General features: G+C 44.4%; 1 protein-coding gene across 1 annotated transcript in view; it reads left to right on the top strand.

Moving 5' to 3' along the window:
- MYT1 (myelin transcription factor 1) overlaps nucleotides 1-19,345 on the top strand; it is a 196,453-nt gene that overhangs the window by 64,392 nt on the left and 112,716 nt on the right. The window contains exons 3-5 of the mRNA XM_058176713.1: nucleotides 2,030-2,084; nucleotides 4,800-4,830; nucleotides 18,179-18,241. Coding sequence (XP_058032696.1) covers nucleotides 2,030-2,084; nucleotides 4,800-4,830; nucleotides 18,179-18,241 — 149 coding nt within the window. The remainder of the gene's footprint in view (nucleotides 1-2,029; nucleotides 2,085-4,799; nucleotides 4,831-18,178; nucleotides 18,242-19,345) is intronic.

Genomic DNA, 19,345 nt, shown 5'->3' with positions numbered 1-19,345 from the left:
AGGGAGGGGCAGGCCTGGATAAGTGCTGAGTCATGGAGCCACACCCCATGGCCTATATAAAGGATCTGCTTTCTGGCATTCTCTGAGTCAGGCAAAGTCTAAACATATCTTGCTGAAGTCACTTTCTGGTCTCCTGCCTGCCTTGAGGACTTTGCTAGGACTTTGGCAGAGCTGCAGAGGCACGCCTGATTCGGATTTCCCTGACCCAGCCGTCAGCGGAGGAGTGGGACACGACAAAACTTGGCCCTTTTAAGACTTGTGGACTAACTCCCAGAGTTGAAGCTGGGTAAGGGAGTTGAAGTCCACAAGTCTTAAAAGAGCCAAGTTTGCAGACCCCTGCTCTAGACTGGCCAAACCCAGTTCCTACAACCGTTCTCTGTACATTTTTGTCTCCAGGCCCTTAATCCTTTTAGTTGTGCTTCTTGGTACTTTTTCCAAAGTTTCTCGGCACTTTTTACCAAAGTTTCCAAAGTTATCAGCCGTATGTGTAGATCATCTCTGAGAATGTTAAAACTTAGACCAGAAGTGTCCAAACTTGGCAATTTTAAGACTTGTGATGTCCAGCGTTGGCCAATTTAAGATTGGTGGGCTTAAAAAAGGCATCCTACCTTGGCCACTTTTAAGACCTGTGGACTTCAACTCCCAGAATTCCTCAGCCAGCCATGCTGGTTTGGGAATTCTGGGAGTTGAAGTCCACAGGTCTTAAAGCAGGGATGAAATTCAGCAGGTTCTGACAGGTTCTGGAGAACCGGTAGCGGAAATTTTAAGCAGTTCGGAGAACCGGCAGTGGAAATTTTGAGTAGTTTGTCGAACCATCAAATACCACCTCTGGCTGGCCCCAGAGTGGGGTGGGAATGGAGATTTTACAGTATCCTTCCCCTGAAGTGGGGTGCGAATGGAGATTTTACAGTATCCTTTCCCTGGAGCAGGGTGGCAATGGAGATTTTGCAGTATCCTTCCCCTGGAGTGTGGTGGGAATGGAGATTTTGCAGTACCCTTCCCTTGCCACACCCATCAAGCCACACCATGCCCACCAAGGCACGCCCACAGAACCGGTCGTAAAAAAAATGTGAATTTCACCACTGCCTTACATGGCCATTGTCGTAAAAATATCCCAATAAAAGAAATAGGAGACCACAACACAAATAATAATTCTTACTTTAAGATTCAGAGGTTTATTTCATGATCAATTTGGAACACGAACAGCCATCATAACACAACTTACAGTAACAACCCATTGCAGTGACGTCCGCTGACATAGCTGAGTCCAACAATGAGTAGCTATGGCCAGTGGCCCTGAACTCATCCCAAGACATTCTTTCTATAGTTTTCTGCATGCATGTCACACCAAACCACAACACGTCCACCAAGCCACACCCACAGAACCGGTAGTAAAAAAAATTGGATTACACCACTGTCTTAAAGTGGCCAAAGTTGGACACCCTTTGCTTAGAGCCTTTCCCAAGGGTGAGCTGCCGGGGGTTCGGGAGAACCTCTAGCCAAGATTCTGTGCAGTTCGGAGAACCCCCAAATCCTACTCCTAGCTGGCCCCTCCCACCCCACCCCTCCCCTCCCAGGAGTCCCCAGGATGCAGGTAAATGCGGGGCATTTGGATGCAGGTAAATGCAGGGCGTGCGCAGAGGCTCAGGGAGGGTGAAAAATTTGCTTACCGGAAGTTCGGGAAGGCCAGAAATGGGCCTGTTTCTGGCCTTCCAGAGCCTGGAGAGACTGTTTTTGCCTCCCACCCCTACCCCGGAGGCTCGAGGAAAGCCTCCAGAGCCTGGGGAGGGCAAAAACACCCCCCCTGCCATGGTGCAGGAGGCTGACAAGGCCACACCCACCATGGCCACGCCCATCCAGCAACCAGGCAGAGAACTCCCCTGGCTAAAAGTTTTGAAGCCCCACCCCTGGCCTTTCCCACTTGCTATTTGGGACATCCCAATTTTAGAGAAACACCTTAACCTTGACTGCAAAATGCTTTTTTTTTTAATTGAACAAAATGTTAAATTCTCTTCTTGTTGGATTCCAGATGAGTTTAGAGAATGAGGATAAACGAGCACGAACACGGTCCAAGGCAGTCAGAGGTAAGCGGTTTTGTCCTCCTCTCCGTGCGGGAAACAAGGGTGCAGATGGTGGAGACACCTTGGTCTGAATGGGATCCTGCCTGAGGATAAGACCTTTTGCGTTGTTTGTCTGTAGTTTGTGCACAGCCATATCTCCTTCCCAGTTATTCCCGACAGACGGCTTTGGCAAATGGTTCAAATGGCCATTCAACCCAGACACCAACTTTCCAGTCGGTTTCCTAATTCCTCCCTCGCTCCTTTTTCTTCTTTAAAAACCAGCTATACAAGCCTGATTTGCTACATAACCACAAACTGCTTTTATCACAGCCTGGGACTATTTTCAGGCTTTGAAAACAAAAAGGGAGGGAGCGAGGGAGGGAGGGAGGGGTTGAAAGGAAAGAAGGAAGGAAATGGGAAGAAGGAAGGAAGGAAGGAAGGAAGGAAGGAAGGAAGGAAGGAAGGAAGGAAGGAAGGAGAAATGGATGAAAAAAGGAAGGAAGGAGATGAGAAGAAGGAAAGAAGGAAGGGAGCTAGAAGATTGATAGAAGATAGATAGATAGATAGATAGATAGATAGATAGATAGATAGATAGATAGATAGATAGATAGATAGATGATAGATAGATAGATAGGAGAGAGAGATGGAGGGAGGGAGGGAGAGGGGAGGGAGAGAAGGAGGGGATGAAAAGAAAGAAGCACGGAAATGGGAAGAAGGAAAGGAAAGGAAGAAAAGGAAGGAAGGAAGGAGAAATGGATGAGAAAAGGAAGGAAGGAGATGAGAAGGAAAAAAGGAAGGGAGATCGATAGAGATAGATAGATGAGAGAGAGACAGAGACATATATAGATAGAAATAGAGAGATGGAAGGAGGGGGGAAGGAGAGAAAGAGGGGATGAAAAGAATGAAGCAAGCAGATGAGAAGAAGGAACGAAGGAAGGGAGATAGAAGATCAATAGATGATAGAGAGATAGAGAGATGATAGATGGTAGATAGATAGATAGATAGATGATAGATAGATAGATAGATAGATAGATAGATAGATAGATAGATAGATAGATAGATAGATAGGTAGGTAGATAGGTAGGTAGGTAGGTAGGTAGGTAGGTAGATAGATAGATGATAGATAGATAGATAGATAGATAGATAGATAGATAGATAGATAGATAGATAGATAGATAGATAGATAGATAGATAGATAGATAGATAGAGATAGACAGACAGACATTCATTATTGCAGAATTGCAATGAGAATGTATGAAATAAAATAGGCCCAGGATCAAAACACCATTATCAAGGCCTCTCCTATCTCATTTGGAATCAATTCAAACAGATCAGCCAAGAGAGCCTGACAATATTTCACTTTGCTGTCCCATAAGCTGCAGCAAATTAACCCCAAATCAGTGGTAGCTACATTGGGTCATTCATCTAAATAAGTAGATGAATCCCGTTGCCACAGGAGGGCATCGCCTTTGTTGGGCCAATTGCAACGCTCCTAAATCATTAAGCCAGGGACTGCATGCAAATTCTGCATATTTTCCAGAAATATTAATTGGACTGGTTATTAAACTGCGGGAAGAAAGAGGAACAGTGTTCGGACCATAAGATTTGCAAAAAAAATGCTGCCTCAATACAGGTAGTCCTCAACCATAGTGGAGCCCAGAATCTACGCTGCTAAGTGAGACACTGGCCCCATTTTACGTCCTTTCTCGCCCCCTTTGTTAAGTGAATCACTGCATTGGTTAAGTTAGTAACCTGGTAGTTAAGCAAATCTGGCTTTGCTTGTCAGAAGGTCACCAAAGGGGATCCCATGACCCTGGGACACTGCAACCCGTCATAAATGTGAACCAGTTGCCCAAGTGTCCGAATTTTGATAACGTGATCACGGGGATGCCACAGCGGTCATAAGTGTGAAAAGCGGTCGTAAACTCGCTTTTTCCAGTGCTGTTATAAAATCTGAACAATCATTAAATGAACTGTTGTTATGTTGAGGACTACCTGTATTAAATTGAATTTATTCAAACTTTTGAATTTATTCAGACTTTATTTAAAGTGAATTTATGGAATGAGATTTGAGCTTTGACCAATGCTGGAAAATACTAAGCATGACCTAGGGATTCAAATTACCGTATTTTTTTGGAGTATAAGACACACCTTTTCCTCCCAAAAAAGGTGGTGAAAATCTGGGTGCGTCTTATACTCCATATGTGCGTCTTATACTCCAAAGCTGCCCAGCTTCTCAAACGGAGGTTTCAGAGGCTGAAAAAAGCATCAGAAATGAAGCTTCAGAAAAGAAGCCCCCAAACAGCTTCAGAAAAAAAGCCTCCAAACAGAGCTTCAGAGGCTTTTTTTTCTGAAGCTGTTTTGGAGGCTTTCAGAGGCAGGAATTTTTTTTTTTTTCTGAAACGGAGTTTCTGAAGTTTCAGAGGCAGAAAAAAAAAGCAAAGCACAGAGCTCACAACCAAGGAACCTATTGCTAAAATTCACCTCTGGGAACAGCTGATTGGGGGTATTCCGGGAGGCCGATCCACCTGCCAATCAGCTTTTTTCTTATTTTCCTCCCCAAAAACTAAGGTGCGTCTTATACTCCGAAAAATACGGTAGTATGTAGACCAGTTGTGATTGCTGTTTGGTGTGGGCAGGAGGTTATGTTTGCAATTTGCACCGAGTGACTCTTTAACTGCCTTAATCTTCTTTTTCATTGACCTTATTTTCTTCTGTTCTTCCTTCTTGCTCCTGAAGTACCGACAGAACTCATTGGGCAGGAGTTGAGGTAAGGAAAAATATCTTGGATCTGATCTCCATTAGATTTGCTTGCTGTTTTGCCCCCATTATGGATGTGACGGTTCTTGTTCCGTTCCCTAAGCAAATTGCTGCCGTTGTTAAATGAATCACAGCAGGGATGAAGTGCTCCTGGTTTGGACCGGATCACCCCATCCGGTAGCAATGGCGGTGGGTGGTTCGGAGAACCGGTAGCGAAAAACCCTGTCCTCCCCATGCCCAGCTGAGCCGCCCGATTATCAGAGAGTGTTTTTTTTACCGAAAAAATGCTTTTAAAAGTAAAAAAAAAACCTCTGATGATCGCATGGCTCAGCTGGGCATGGCCGGGGAGGGCAAGGATTTTTGCTATCGGTTCTCCGAACCACCTGCTGCCATCACTACCGGATCGGCCGAAGAGATTGTAGAAAAAATGCTTTTAAAGGTTCTGATGATCCCAGCTGAGCTGCGCGATCATCAGAGGCTTTTTAAAAAACTTTTAAAAGCATTTTTTCAGCCGAAAAAAAATGCTTTTAAAAGTTTAAAAAAAAACCTCTGATGATCGCATGGCTCAGCTGGGCATGGCCAGGGAGGGCAAGGATTTTTGCTACCGGTTCTCCGAACCACCTGCTGCCATCGCTACCGGATCGGGCGATCTGGTCCAAACCGGGAGCATTTCACTCCTGCTTTGAATGGTCACTCAATGAGTAGTTGTATGTCGAAGATGACCTGCAGAGTCTGGACACATATGGAAGGTGCCACGTTTCTGTAGGCTACTATACTGTCCACAGTTTTCTTAGCTCAGGTTGTGGCTTGAGGTCCTTCACCGTTCCTTTGAAGGACCTTTGTGAAACAGACCCAGTATAACAGAATTTGGAAGGGACCTTGGAGGTCTTCTAGTCCAACCCCCTGCTCAGGCAGAAGACTCTCTACCATTTCAGACACGTGGCTGTCCAGTCCCTTTTTAAAACCTTCCAGTGATGGAGCACCTACAACTTCTGAAGGCAAGTCGTTCCACTGATTAATTGTCCTCACTGTTAGGAAGTTTCTCCTTCGCTGTAGGTTGCTTCTCTCCTTGATCAGTTTCCATCCATTGTTTCTTGTCCTGCCTTCAGGTGCTTTGGAGAATAAGTTGACCTCTTCTTCTTTGTGGCAGCCCCTCAAATACTGGAATACTGCTATCATGTCACCCCCAGTTCTTTTCTCTAGATTGGACATACCCAATTCTTGCAACCGTTCTTCATATGTTTTTGTCTCCAGGCGTTTAATCATCTTAGTTGATCTTCTTTTCAACTAAGGGTTTGGGTAGTCTAGAGAAAAGAGTCACAGAAATATCTGAAAAATACAGCCTGAAGCTTAACAGAAGATCATGGTCTTTGGCAAACAACCCATTAATTCAGGGGTCCCCAACCTTTCGGACCTCAGGGACCACTACATTCATAATTTTAAACCCCACGGACCACTAATATGATCTGCCTAATGAGCGGCTGGGTGGGCCTGGCTAGGTGGTCATCTAACTGGGTGGGCGTGGTAAACTCGATGTCACTCAAATTGAGGGGTGCCTTGCCAGCCTCTACTCGCCCCTCCCAGCCCCTCCTCGCCTGCCTGCCCAGGCTCCTTAGTGCCCCAATAGGAAGCAGTTGTTGGAGCTAAGCAGCCACCATGAGAAAGAGTTGGCAAAACAGCTCAGTTCAAATTGGGTCCGACCGAGAAGGAGGCTCAGTAGAAGCACCTCACTGAGGACTAGGAGCATAGGCAGAGGGAAGACCTGTGGGAATGCAAGGCCAGGTACCGGCATCTGGGGGCTCAGCGGGCTGAGATGGTCAGCCAGTTCCAGGCCATGATGCAGTCCCATTAGAACGGCCCTCCTATTCTTTGCCACCAGAGGCACTTCCCTCCAGCCTTCGCCCAAAGCCCCACATCAGGAGGCTGAAGCAGATCCCAAGTCGGAATTTCTGCCCCCCCTCCGACCCACACAAAGAGACCCCAAAGGGGGAGACTCTCTGCAGCAACACAAACATTCACTGCACGTATCCGTCCCAGGGGCCGTAGTTTGAGGACCCCTGATTTAGTGCAATATAAAAAATGCAAATAATTTTTCTGCGGACCATCAAAATTTTCTCGCGGACCACCAGTGGTCCACGGACCACCGGTTGGTGACCGCTGCATTAATTTACTGCCGATAACTTTGGAAGGAAAACCAAGGATCACGTACCTCTGTTCTAATTTACACGAAAGCTGTGACATGACCACTGAAGTTAAAACAAGGATAGAGAAAGCTCGAACAGCATTCTTCAAAATGAAAAGTCACAACATGAGCCTAAGACTGAAAATGAGGCTTGTCAGATGCTACATCTTTTCTATCCTGCTCTACGGAGTGGAGAATTGGTCTCGGACTGAAAGCCGCTTGACGAGACTAGAAGCATTTGGAATGAGTGGATTTGCTGTTATGTTTAAGCTGGGTTGACAAAATCAGAAATGAGGAGGTGATAAGCCGCCTGGGAAAGCCAAGGGAAATCATCAAAACCATATAAAAAGCGAAAAGTTAGAATATTTTGGACATGTGATGCGACACCCTGGAGGATCACTTCATCCTCCAGGGAAAGATTAAAAGCAAACGAGGTCCAGGCAGAAGAAGAACATCAAGGCTTCAGAATCTGAGAGGCCAAACTAGGGTTGGACAAAACTCAGTACAACTTTTTCAGGCGGCTGTTGATAAAAATAGGATTGCCAACGTCCAATGACGGATATGGCACAAGGAGGAGGAGGAGGAGGAGGAAGTAAAGGTAAAGGAGAAAGAGAAAGAGGAGGATGGGAAGGGGAAGAAGAGGAGGAGGAGGAGGAGGAGGAAGTAAAGGTAAAGGTAAAAGAGAAAGAGGAGGATGGGAAGGGGAAGAGGAGGAGGAGGAGGAGGAGGAGGAGGAGGAGGAGGAGGAGGAGGAGGAAGTAAAGGTAAAGGAGAAAGAGAAAGAGGAGGAGAAGGAGAAAAGGAGGAGGAGGAGGAAGAGGAGGAGGAGGAGGAAGTAAAGGTAAAGGAGAAAGAGAAAGAGGAGGAGAAGGAGAAAAGGAGGAGGAGGAGGAAAAGATAAAGGATAAAGAGGAGGAGGGGAAGGGGAACAAGAGGAGGAGGAGGAGGAGGATCAGTGGTGACATGATAGCAGTATTCCCTTGTTTCTTGTCCTGCCTTCTGATGCTTTGGAGAATAGGTTGACACTTTTTTTTATTTCTTTTTGTCACAACAGTATACACAAACAATTGTCATATATAAAACAACATAATTTGAAGAAAATATACATATATGTATAAAAAAAATATGCATCAACTATATCAATTTGATATGATGAAGAGAACAATAGGACAGGAACGGTAGGCACTTTTGTGCTCTTATGCACGCCCCTTATAGCCCTCTTAGAAATGGGGTGAGGTCAATAGTAGACAGTTTTTGGTTGAAGATGTTGGGATTTTGAGTAGAGACTATGGAGTCAGGTAGTGAGTTCCAAGCATTAACAACTCTGTTACAGAAGTCATATTTTCTGCAATCAAGTTTGAAGCGGTTGACATTTAGCTTGGATCTATTTTTTGCTCTTGTGATATTGCGATTGAAGCTGAAGTACTCTTTTATAGGAAGGATATTGCGATAGATGATTTTGTGTATTAAACACAGGTCATGTCGAAGTTGACGGAGTTGTAAGTTTTCTAATCCCAAGATTTCAAGTCTGTTGGTATAAGGTATTTTGTTTCTCCCCCCCCCCTGTTTTCTTTGTGCCAACCCCTGAAAGAAGAGGGGCTCCTTCAATTCCAAATTAGCCTCACCCCCAAGAGAGACCGAATTCTTTGCAAAGCAGGTCAGACTTTTCGAAGTGGCACCTGGCAACGGAGGTGACTCCATCTGCTTGGCTGCCTCCAAGAACCTACCCACTCCCCTCCACACCCCGCTGTGTTTACAAGTGTAGCCACCACCAATTTCTCAGCATCCTTGGAACGCAGCCCCCACCCCACCCCCTTTCTTGTAAATGGTTAATGTCTTTCTCCCCATCGTTGCCTCCTCTGCTTTTGTCACGGGCATAGCCTGGGCTTCAATTAGTCGATTAATTATCCAGTTAATCAGGCAGTTAGGGGAAAGCTGCAGCGATGGTGGCTGTGCGCAGCCAGGCTGGCCCTGAAATATGTCATTGGCATCAATTGCTACCTCTGCTGATGTGTTCAACAATAAAAGGCCGGCCGGCCTTGGCAATCTGCATAACAGCCTGTTTCCCGAACTAGAAACACTGTAGGAAGTTGGACTGGGTAGCTTCCAATTGCTCTTTGACGCCTGGGGTTTTCTAATGAGGAACCTCTCTTATTCGACCCACAGGATTTGTATATGCCCCATGAACCCTGAGAAGTTGGTGTGTTTTCAGGATAATCTTAAGAATAATCACTGCAACTACACAGCAAAAAAGGCTCTAAGAGTTGTAAACCTAATTTTGCGTAGCTTCTTTTCCAAAAACTCTACACTACTAACCAGAGCATACAAAACATTTGCCAGACCCATTCTTGAATACTGCTCACCTGTCTGGAACCCATACCACATCTCTGACATTAATACAATTGAACGAGTCCAGAAATATTTTAGAAGAAGAGTTCTCCGCTCCTCTGTAAACAACAAAATACCTTATCCCACCAGACTTGAAATCCTGGAATTAGAAAACTTAGAACTCCGCCGACTCCGACAAGATCTGTGTTTAACACACAGAATCATCTATTGCAATGTCCTTCCTGTAAAAGACTACTTCAGCTTCAATCGCAATAATACAAGAGCAAACAATAGATTCAAACTTAATGTTAACCGCTTCAATCTTGATTGGAGAAAATATGACTTTTGTAACAGAGTTGTTAATGCTTGGAACTCATTACCTGACTCCATAGTCTCTATTCAAAATCCCAAAATCTTCAACCAAATACTGTCTACTATTGACCTCACCCCATTCCTAAGAGGACTGTAAGGGGCCTGCATAAGTGCACAAAAGTGCCTACCGTTCCTGTCCTATTGTTTCCTTTCAATGTATGTGCTTGTATATAATGTTGTGACAAAAATAAATAAATAAAAAAAAGGAGGAACTTCTTAACAGTGAGGGCAATCCACTGGTGGAACAGCTTGCCTTCAGAAGTTGTGGGTGGTTCGTCAACTGGATAGCCGTTGCTCTGAAATGGGATAGGGTTTCCTGCTTGAACGGGGATTTAGGATTTTCCACCCCTCTCTCTTTCTAATGCTAGGATACCCTGCTGTTCCCTTCCACCCCTCCCTTTCCTTCTCCTAACAAGCAATTGGCTGGTGGCTAACCATCCCAGGAGGTAAATCATGACTCCGACAAGACCTGTGTTTAACACACAGAATCATCTATTGCAATGTCCTTCCTGTAAAAGACTACTTCAGCTTCAATTGCAATAATACAAGAGCAAACAATAGATTCAAACTTAATGTCAACCGCTTCAGACTTGATTGCAGAAAATATGGCTTCTGTAACAGAGTTGTTAACGCTTGGAACTCACTACCTGACTCTATAGTCTCTACTCAAAACCCCAAAAGCTTCAACCAAAAACTGTCTACTATTGACCTCATCCCATTCCTAAGAGGACTATAAGGGGCGTGCGTAAGAGCACAAAAGTGCCTACCGTTCCTGTCCTATTGTTCTCTTCATTGTAATATTGTATGCATACTTTTACTTATACTTTTACTTATATATACTTTTTCTCTCATGATGAGTTATTTTTATGTTGATGAGTGTATATACTGTTGTGACAAAATAAATAAAAATAAATAAATAAAAGTCAATAAAAGCCCGGGACGAACAGTGTGGTGTCGAATGGGCTGTGCCAAAGCGTGTGGGATGGAGGGGCCATGACTGATTGGCCGGGGTGAATGAACGGGGGCGAGTCAGCCGAGGAGGAAAGCTAGAGGAGAATCCCCCAAAGCGGAAGCCTTGCAGAGAAGCAGGCATGGCCAAGGGTTGGAGGTGAAAAGTCCTATTCCGTTGAGCAGGGGGGCTGAACTAAAAGACCTCCAAGGTCCTTTCCAGTTCTGTTCTGTTTCGATTGATTGATTGATTGATTGATTGATTGATTGATTGAAATCTGTAATTTAGATATTACAGGGAGTTAATGACTTACAACTGTTCATTTAGTGGAAGGGAGGGAGGGAGGGAAGGAAGGAAGGAAGGAAGGAAGGAAGGAAGGAAGGAAGGAAGGAAGGAAGGAAGGAAGGAAGGAAGGAAAAAGGCAGAATAAAGGAAGGAAGGAAGAGGAAGCATCCTCATGATCACGTGACCAAAAATTAGGATCCATCGCAACTGGCATCTGTGGCTGATGGTTGCCGTTGTCCCAAGGTCACGTGATCCCCTTCTACGACCTTCTGACCAGCCAAGTCAATGGGGAAACCAGATTCACTTAAAAAACCGTGTCACTAATTTAATAATTGCAGTGATTCACTTAATAACTGGGTCGAGAAAAGTCGTAAAATGGAGTAAAACTCATGTAACAACTGTTTCCCTTAGCAACATACATTTGGGGCTCAATTCTGGTCGTAAGACAAGGACCGCCTGTACCGAATTCTGAGTGGCTGGATGTTGACGTTTCATTTGAATAGAATAGAATAGAATAGAATAGAATAGAATAGAATTTTTATTGGCCAAGTGTGATTGGACACACAAGGAATTTGTCTTGGTGCAGATGCTCTCGGTGTACATAAAAGAAAAGATACCTTCATCAAGGTACAACATTTACAACACAAATGATGGTCATAGCGTACAATTTAATACTTAATGATACAACACTTAATGATAAGCATAGGGTACAAATAAGCAATCAGGAACAATCAATATCAATATTATTATTATTATTATTATTATTATTATTATTATTATTATTATTATTATTATTATTATTATTATTATTATTATTATTAATTCGATTTTTATACCGCCCTTCTCCCGAAGGACTCAGGGCGGTGTACAGCCAGAATAAAACAAACAATACAATATACAATTAAAACCCGAATTAAAACACTTATTACACCATTGGCCTAAGACTTTAAAACATATAAAACTAAAAAACCCATTAAAATTCATAGTAAAAATTTAAAAAACCCAATAAAAACCCAATAAAATTTAAGCCAGCCCCGCGCGAATAAATAGATGTGTTTTCAATTCGCGGCGAAAGGTCCGAAGGTCAGGTATTTGGCGTAAACCAGGGGGAAGTTCGTTCCAGAGGGTAGGGGCCCCCACAGAGAAGGCTCTTCCCCTGGGGGCCGCCAGCCGACATTGTTTGGCGGACGGCACCCTGAGAAGTCCCTCTCTGTGTGAGCGTACGGGTCGGTGGGAGGCATGCGGTAACAGTAGGCGGTCCCGTAAGTACCCAGGCCCTAAGCCATAAATATAAATCATAAGGATTACCAGCAACAAGTTATAGTCATACAGTCATAAGTGGAAAGAGATTGGCGATGGGAACTATGAAACGATTAATAGTAGTGCAGATTCAGTAAATAGTTTGACAGTGTTGATGGAATGATTTGTTTAGCAGAGTGATGGCCTTCGGGAAAAAACTGTTCTTGTGTCTAGTTGTTCTGGTGTGCAGTGCTCTATAGCGTCGTTTTGAGGGTAGGAGTTGAAACAGTTTATGTCCTGGATGTGAGGGATCTGTAAATATTTGGCATCCATTCACTCATGGCCTTGACTGGAAAACAGGTAGCCCTCAACTTACAACCATAATTAGAACCATGGCTCCCCAATGCTTCCATTGCAGTTGTTATGATAATCAGGTAGTCATTAAGTGAATCCAGTTTCCCCCATTGACTTTGCTTGTGGGAAGACAGCTGGGAAGGTTGCAAATGTTGATCATGTGAGCCCAGCTGCAGCTGTCAAAATTACAGGTAGTCCTCGACTTACGACCACAACGGAGCCCAAAATTTATATTGCTAAGTGAGAACATTTGTTACAACTTTTCTTGCCACCGTTGTTAAGTGTATCGCTGCAGTTTTTTGTTTTTTTTTTTGCATTTATATCCCGCCCTTCTCCGAAGACTCAGGGCGGCTTACACTATTTATTTATTTATTTATTTATTTATTTATCATATTTATATACCGCCCTATCTCCCTACGGACTCAGGGCGGTTTACAGGCAGATATAAATACAGATTAAAAGAGCAATTAAAAAACTTATTCGAAAGCCCAAATCATTAAAACAGTATAAATAATAAAAACCCCTTAAAACCAATTACTTTAAAAACCTAATCCAGTCCCGCGCAGATGAATAAGTATGTTTTAAGCTCGCGACGAAAGGTTCGGAGATCCGGAAGTTGACGTAGTCCTGGAGGGAGTTCGTTCCAGAGGGTGGGAGCCCCACAGAGAAGGCCTTCCTGGTGTCGCCAGACGGCACTGCCTAGCTGACGGCACCCTGAGGAGTCCCTCTCTGTGAGAGCGCACGGGTCGGTGAGAGGTATTTGGTAGCAGTAGGCGGTCCCGTAAATAACCCGGCCCTATGCCATGGAGCGCTTTAAAGATTGTCACCAACACCTTGAAGCGCACCCGGAAGGCCACAGGTAGCCAGTGCAGTCTGCGCAGGAGAGGTGTCACACGGAGCCACGAGGCTCCCTCTATCCTGCCAGCCGCATTCTGGACTAACTGAAGCCTCCGGATGCCCCTCAAGGGGAGCCCCATGTAGAGAGCATTGCAGTAATCCAGGCGAGACGTCACGAAGCAATAGTCTTCATCCATTTGTATATTATATACAAAGTCAACTTATAGCCCCCCAACAATCTGGGTCCTCATTTTACCTACCTTATAAAGGATGGAAGGCTGAGTCAACCTTGGGCCTGGTGGGACTTGAACCTGCAATATTGCAAGCAGTTGCTGTTAATAATAGGCTGCATTAGCCTGTTGCACCACCAGAGGCCAGTTGTTCAGTTAGTAACATGGCTGTTAAATGAATCTGGCAAAAGGGGATCACATGATGCCAGGTTACTTATTGCACCTGCCATAAATGTGAGTCAGTGGTCAAGCATCCGAACGTAAATCACGTGACCATGGGGGGGATGCTGAAACGGTCGTAAGTGTGAAAAACGGTCATTAAGTCACTTTTTTCAGTGCCATTGTAACTAAATCTGTTGAGGACCACCTGTACATGTTCGTTGCCAAGCGCCCGAAGTTTGATCACATGACCATGGGGGTGCTGCAACGGTCATAAGTGTGAGGACTGGCTATATAGATCAGGGGTCTCCAACCTTGGAAATTTTAAGACTTGTGGACTTCAACTCCCAGCAAAGCTGGCTGAGGAATTCTGGGAGTTGAAGTCCACAAGTCTTAAAGTACTAAGGTTGGAGACCCCTGGTATAGATAGTCCTCAATTTACAGCTAGGATTGACATTTGAATTTCGGTCACAAGTTGTTGCAACTGTTATTCAAGTCGGGCCCCATTTATGACTGTTTTTAACGGCTGTCGTTATTCAAATTCAGCTTTCCCAGGCATTGACTAAAAAGGTTGCAAATCCTGATCTTAGGAAGCTACAACCAGTCCTAAATGCAAACCCGATGGCAAGGGCCTGAATTGTGATCCCATGATCATAACTGCGAGTTTCCCGAGGCCATCGTAACTTCAAACAGACTGTGAACGAACAGTCATACGTTGAGGACTACCTGCAGAGTGACAATATCAAAACTACGTTCACATAGTTAAGTTAAACGAAGAATGTCATGTATTCATCGCAGGGGTGAAATCTAATAATTTTCCCTACCGTTTCTGTGGGCATGGCTTAATTGGTGGGCGTGGCTTAGTTGGTGGGCATGGCTTGGTGGTTAGGTGACTGAAATGGGCATGGCCAATACTAATAAATAATAAAAATAATAAAGTATACAAAATTTGACAGCACACCAGTCTATCTTCTTTAAAAATAGAGGCACCAGTCTACCAATTGCCTTTTATTGGGAGGCACCGGTCTACCTTCTTTAAAAATAGAGGCACCGGTCTACCAATTGCCTTTTATTGGGAGGCACCGATCTACCTTCTTTAAAAATAGAGGCACTGGTCTACCAATTGCCCTTTTTTTTTTGGAGGCACCGGTCTACCTTCTTTAAAAATAGAGGCACCGGTCTACTAGCCGCCTACAGTGCTGATCAGCTGTAGTGCGGCCCTTTGAAGCGTCGCGGCAGTCATTTAAGGCCGTTTGCAGCTATATCACCACTGAGAGCTTCAGGGACAGAGAAGAGGAACAGCAAGGTATGGGCGGTGGGGGAGGGGCAGGAATTTTTGCTACCAATTCTCCGAACTACCCACTCCCGTCATTACCGGATCGCCCAATCCGGTCCAAACCAGGAGCATTTCACCCCTGATTCATCGTTGCCTGAAAGACATAGAAAGGAGCAGCATATGATTGAGTGATATGACATGGCCGTGTGTGTGTGTGTGTGTGTGTGTTGGTGTGTTTGTGTGTCTGTGTCTATATGTGTGTGTGTGTGTGTGTGAATGAGAGAGAGAGAAACTATAACACATAAATAAAATAAAATTCCCCGGCCGTAAGAGCCTAAGTATGGGAATTGCTTGCTTTTAAAAGGCCTGCTCTTACATATGCAAATCTTTAATTAAACACACTCATAAAACTATAATGAGCCCTTCATTTAATTAAATGGGGTGACTCATTTCATTAATTTTTAGCAAATCACAAATCACGCTGCCTTCCCTCCTTTGAATTCAAAAGCAGCCGAGGAAATCTGGAAAGGGAATTCATTCTCGTCTCTTCCCTGAGATGCTTCTAGGTGTCACTTTGCTTTCAGAGGCACTTGGTCGCCCTCAGGTGCTCTCCATCATCCATGTACAGGTAGTCCACGACTTATGACCACAACTGAGCCGAAAAATTCTGTCTCTAAGCAAGACGGTGGTTGGGTTTTGCCCCGTTTTTACCACGTTCCTTGCCACAGTTGTTAAGCAACTCACTGCTGTCGTTAAGTTTGGAAGACGGTTGTTAAGTGGATTGGCTTCGTTTGTCAGAAGGTCACAAAAGGGGATAACATGACTCTGGGGATGGTTGGAAGGGACCTTGGAGGTCATCTAGTCCAACCCACTGCTCACGCAGGAGTCCTGTACTAGGGATTCAAACCGCCAAACTGCCGACCTTTCTGATCGACAAGCTCCGTCTTAGCCACTAGAGCCACCTTGTCAGCAATAAGTCCTCAACTTATCACTACAACTGAGCCCAAAATTGATGTGGTTACACGAGATGATTTGTTAAGTGAGTTCTGCCCCATATTGCGACCTTTCTTGCCACTGTTGTTAAGTGAATCAATGCAGTTGTTAAGTTAGTAACAGGGCTGTGAAGTGCATCGGGCTTCCCCATTGACTTCGCTTGTCAGAAGGTCACAAAAGGGGATCACGTGACTCCGGGACGCTGCAACCCGGAGTCCCGGAGTCACGTGATCCCCTTTTGTGACCTTCTGACAATAGGAGTGACTAATAGGAGTTAGTTGCCAAGCGTCTGAATTTTGAACACGTGACCAGGGGGTTGCCGCAACAGTCGTAAGTGTGAAAATGGATGATAAATCGCTTTTTTCCCCGATGTTTTTGCAACTTTGTAACGGTCACTAAATGAACTGTTGCAAGTCATGCGAATTGCCAAGCAGCTATATAGAGCCGAAGTGGCACAGTGGTTAGAATGCAGTATATTGGCTGACTCTGCCCACTGCCAGGAGTTTGATCCTCAAGGGGATCAAGGTGGACTCAGCCTTCCATCCTTCCGAGGTGGTGTAAAATGAGGACCTGGATTGTTGGGGGAAAATAGGCTGACTCTGTAAACCGCTTAGAGAGGGCTGTGAAGCGGTATATAAATCTTAAGTGCTGTTGCTATTGTTATCTCAATTGTGATCATATATCCACGGGGAAAGTTTGTAAGTTGTTGTGACCCAGACCCAAGTCGGTAATAATTTATTTATTTATTTATTTATTTATTTAATTAATTAAACTTTTATACCGCCCTTCTCCCGAAGGACTCAGGGCGGTGTATAGCCTACATTAAAACAATTAATATACACACTAAAATAACAATTAAAAAACTTATAGAATAGAATTTTATTGGCCAAGTGTGATTGGACACACAAGGAATTTGTCTTGGTGCATAGGCTCTCAGTGTACATAAAAGAAAAGATACGTTCATCAAGGTACAACATTTACAACACAATTGATGATCAATATATCAATATAAATCATAAGGATTGCCAGCAACAAGTTATAGTCCTACAGTCATAAGTGGAAAGAGATTGGTGATGGGAACTATGAAACGATTAATAGTAGTGCAGATTCAGTAAATAGTCTGACAGTGTTGAGGGAATTATTTGTTTAGCAGAGTGATGGCCTTCGGGAAAAAACTGTTCTTGTGTCTAGTTGTTCTGGTGTGCAGTGCTCTATAGCGTCGTTTTGAGGGTAGGAGTTGAAACAGTTTATGTCCAGGATGCGAGGGATCTGCAAATATTTTCACGGCCCTCTTCTTGATTCGGGCAGTATACAGGTCCTCAACGGAAGGCAAGTTGGTAGCAATTATTCAATAAAGGCCGAAATTAAAACCGTCCAATTGACCATATAAAATACCCAATAAAATTAAAATTGAAAAATTGAAAATTGAAAAATCAGGCCAGTAATAATAAACTTAGTCCGTGGAAAAACAAACTTTATTCAAACAGCTGGGAATTACTTCATTCCCAGCGTCGTCCAACTCAAAGTAAAACGAACGCCTCCCAAACATAAATTCTTCAGTTATCTCACAAATCTTAGTCCAATTAGGCAAACTGCCAAAGGCCCTTCCTGGCAAATGTCCAGAAGCCACACACAAAAAAAGACGTAGATGAAGCAGAAGACCTAGCTACAACATTGTTTTCCGGCAAAGCTCAAACAGCATTGCTGGTCTGTTTTAAGCCTTATGGGAGGGGCCAATCATCTCTTGGCCCTAATCCCGAGTTGTCCTCTCTGCTTGAGCTGCTCTTGCCTTCTGGCAGCTCTTCTCATGCGTGCATTAGGAATAAGCTCCTCCTGTTCCTCTGCCTCACTACTATCAGTCTCTGGAGTCCACACCTCACTTCCCGATGGCCCTGGCCCCACCTCAGCCTCATCGCTGTCTGACTCCGTTGCCAGCTCCGCAGGCTGCTGACGGACCACAACATAAATGTGGAAAAACACTCATCATTCACTTTGTCCAGTGCCTTTGTAACTTTGAAGGGTCATGAAACTCTTGTAAATCAAGGACTATCTGAAGTTGAGTTGATCTGGTGTCTCCCTCTTCCCCCAACCCCCCGCCTTGGAAATTATACCTGCTTTTATTTCTGGCTTCTGTGTGTCACCCTCTTCACACAGCTGTCCCACTCCAGGATGCAACGGATCCGGACACATTCGAGGAAAGTACGCGAGACACAGGAGGTGAGTTTCCGCGTCCCTTCGGCATCTCTAATTCCATCGCCATCCCAGTCACCTTCACTGAATTCAGGCGCTTCAGCAAGGGAGCTCAGAACACCAAACCATCTTCTGAACTGGTGGCCCATTTTTGTGACCAGTTGGGTGACTTTGGGCCAATCATTGAATGCTTGTGAGTTCTAGTCCTGTCTTAGATATGAAAGCCAGCTAGGTGACTTTGGGCCAATCACAAGGTTACTGTGAATTCTAGTCCCACCTTAACCATAAAAGCCATTGGGTGACTTTGGGCCAATCACCAGGAGACTGTGAATTCTAGTCCCACCTTAACCATAAAAGCCATTGGGTGACTTTGGGCCAATCACCAGGAGTTTGTGAGTTCCAGTCCCATCTTAGGCATGAAAGCCATTGGGTGACTTTGAGCCAATCACCAGGAGACTGTGAGTTCTAGTCCCACCTTAGGCATGAAATCCATTGGGTGACTTTGGGCCAATCACCAGGTGATGTGAGTTCCAGTCCCACCTTAGGCATAAAAGCCAAGCTTTGGGCCAATCACTAGGAGACGGTGAGCTGTAGTACCACCTTATAACTTATCATGATCAGCAGAGAAAGGGGCTTCTTTGAATATCTGTTTTCAGTAATAAGAGACCCTTTGATCGATGCTTCCAGTTTCTTGGAAGTAACAGGCAAGAATCTGCATTCTCATAAGAACCGATTCAAGGTGGCCAGAGATGAGAACGGCCCAGAAAGTTGAACTATAATAACCTGACAACTCTTTATAATGTGGAAAATGCACACCTTGAATGTTCAGTTGGTCATTAACCCGATCCTGCTGAGAATATTATGGGATGATATGAACTCTTACATGCTACCGGTACTGATATACAGTAGTTATAATTCTGAGCTTCCATCCAATTAATAGCATGAGGAAATGGACATGGTTCTGTAGGTGCCTCCTTCTACCACATTGTGTTGAGATGCTTCTCTTATGCTCTCTCTCTTCTTTCTCTCTCTCTCTCTCTCCCTTCCTCTCTGTTTCTGTTTCTCTTCTCTCTTTTTTTCTTTCTGTTTCTCTCTTTCTCTTTTCCTTTTTCTTTCTCTCTCTCTTCCTCT

The sequence above is a fragment of the Ahaetulla prasina genome, chromosome 3 (genome assembly GCF_028640845.1).
Source record: "Ahaetulla prasina isolate Xishuangbanna chromosome 3, ASM2864084v1, whole genome shotgun sequence".
In the NCBI taxonomy this organism is placed as follows: domain Eukaryota; kingdom Metazoa; phylum Chordata; class Lepidosauria; order Squamata; family Colubridae; genus Ahaetulla; species Ahaetulla prasina.
Note: the sequence above shows the minus strand (reverse complement) of the source record. Positions and strands in the feature narration are given on the sequence as shown.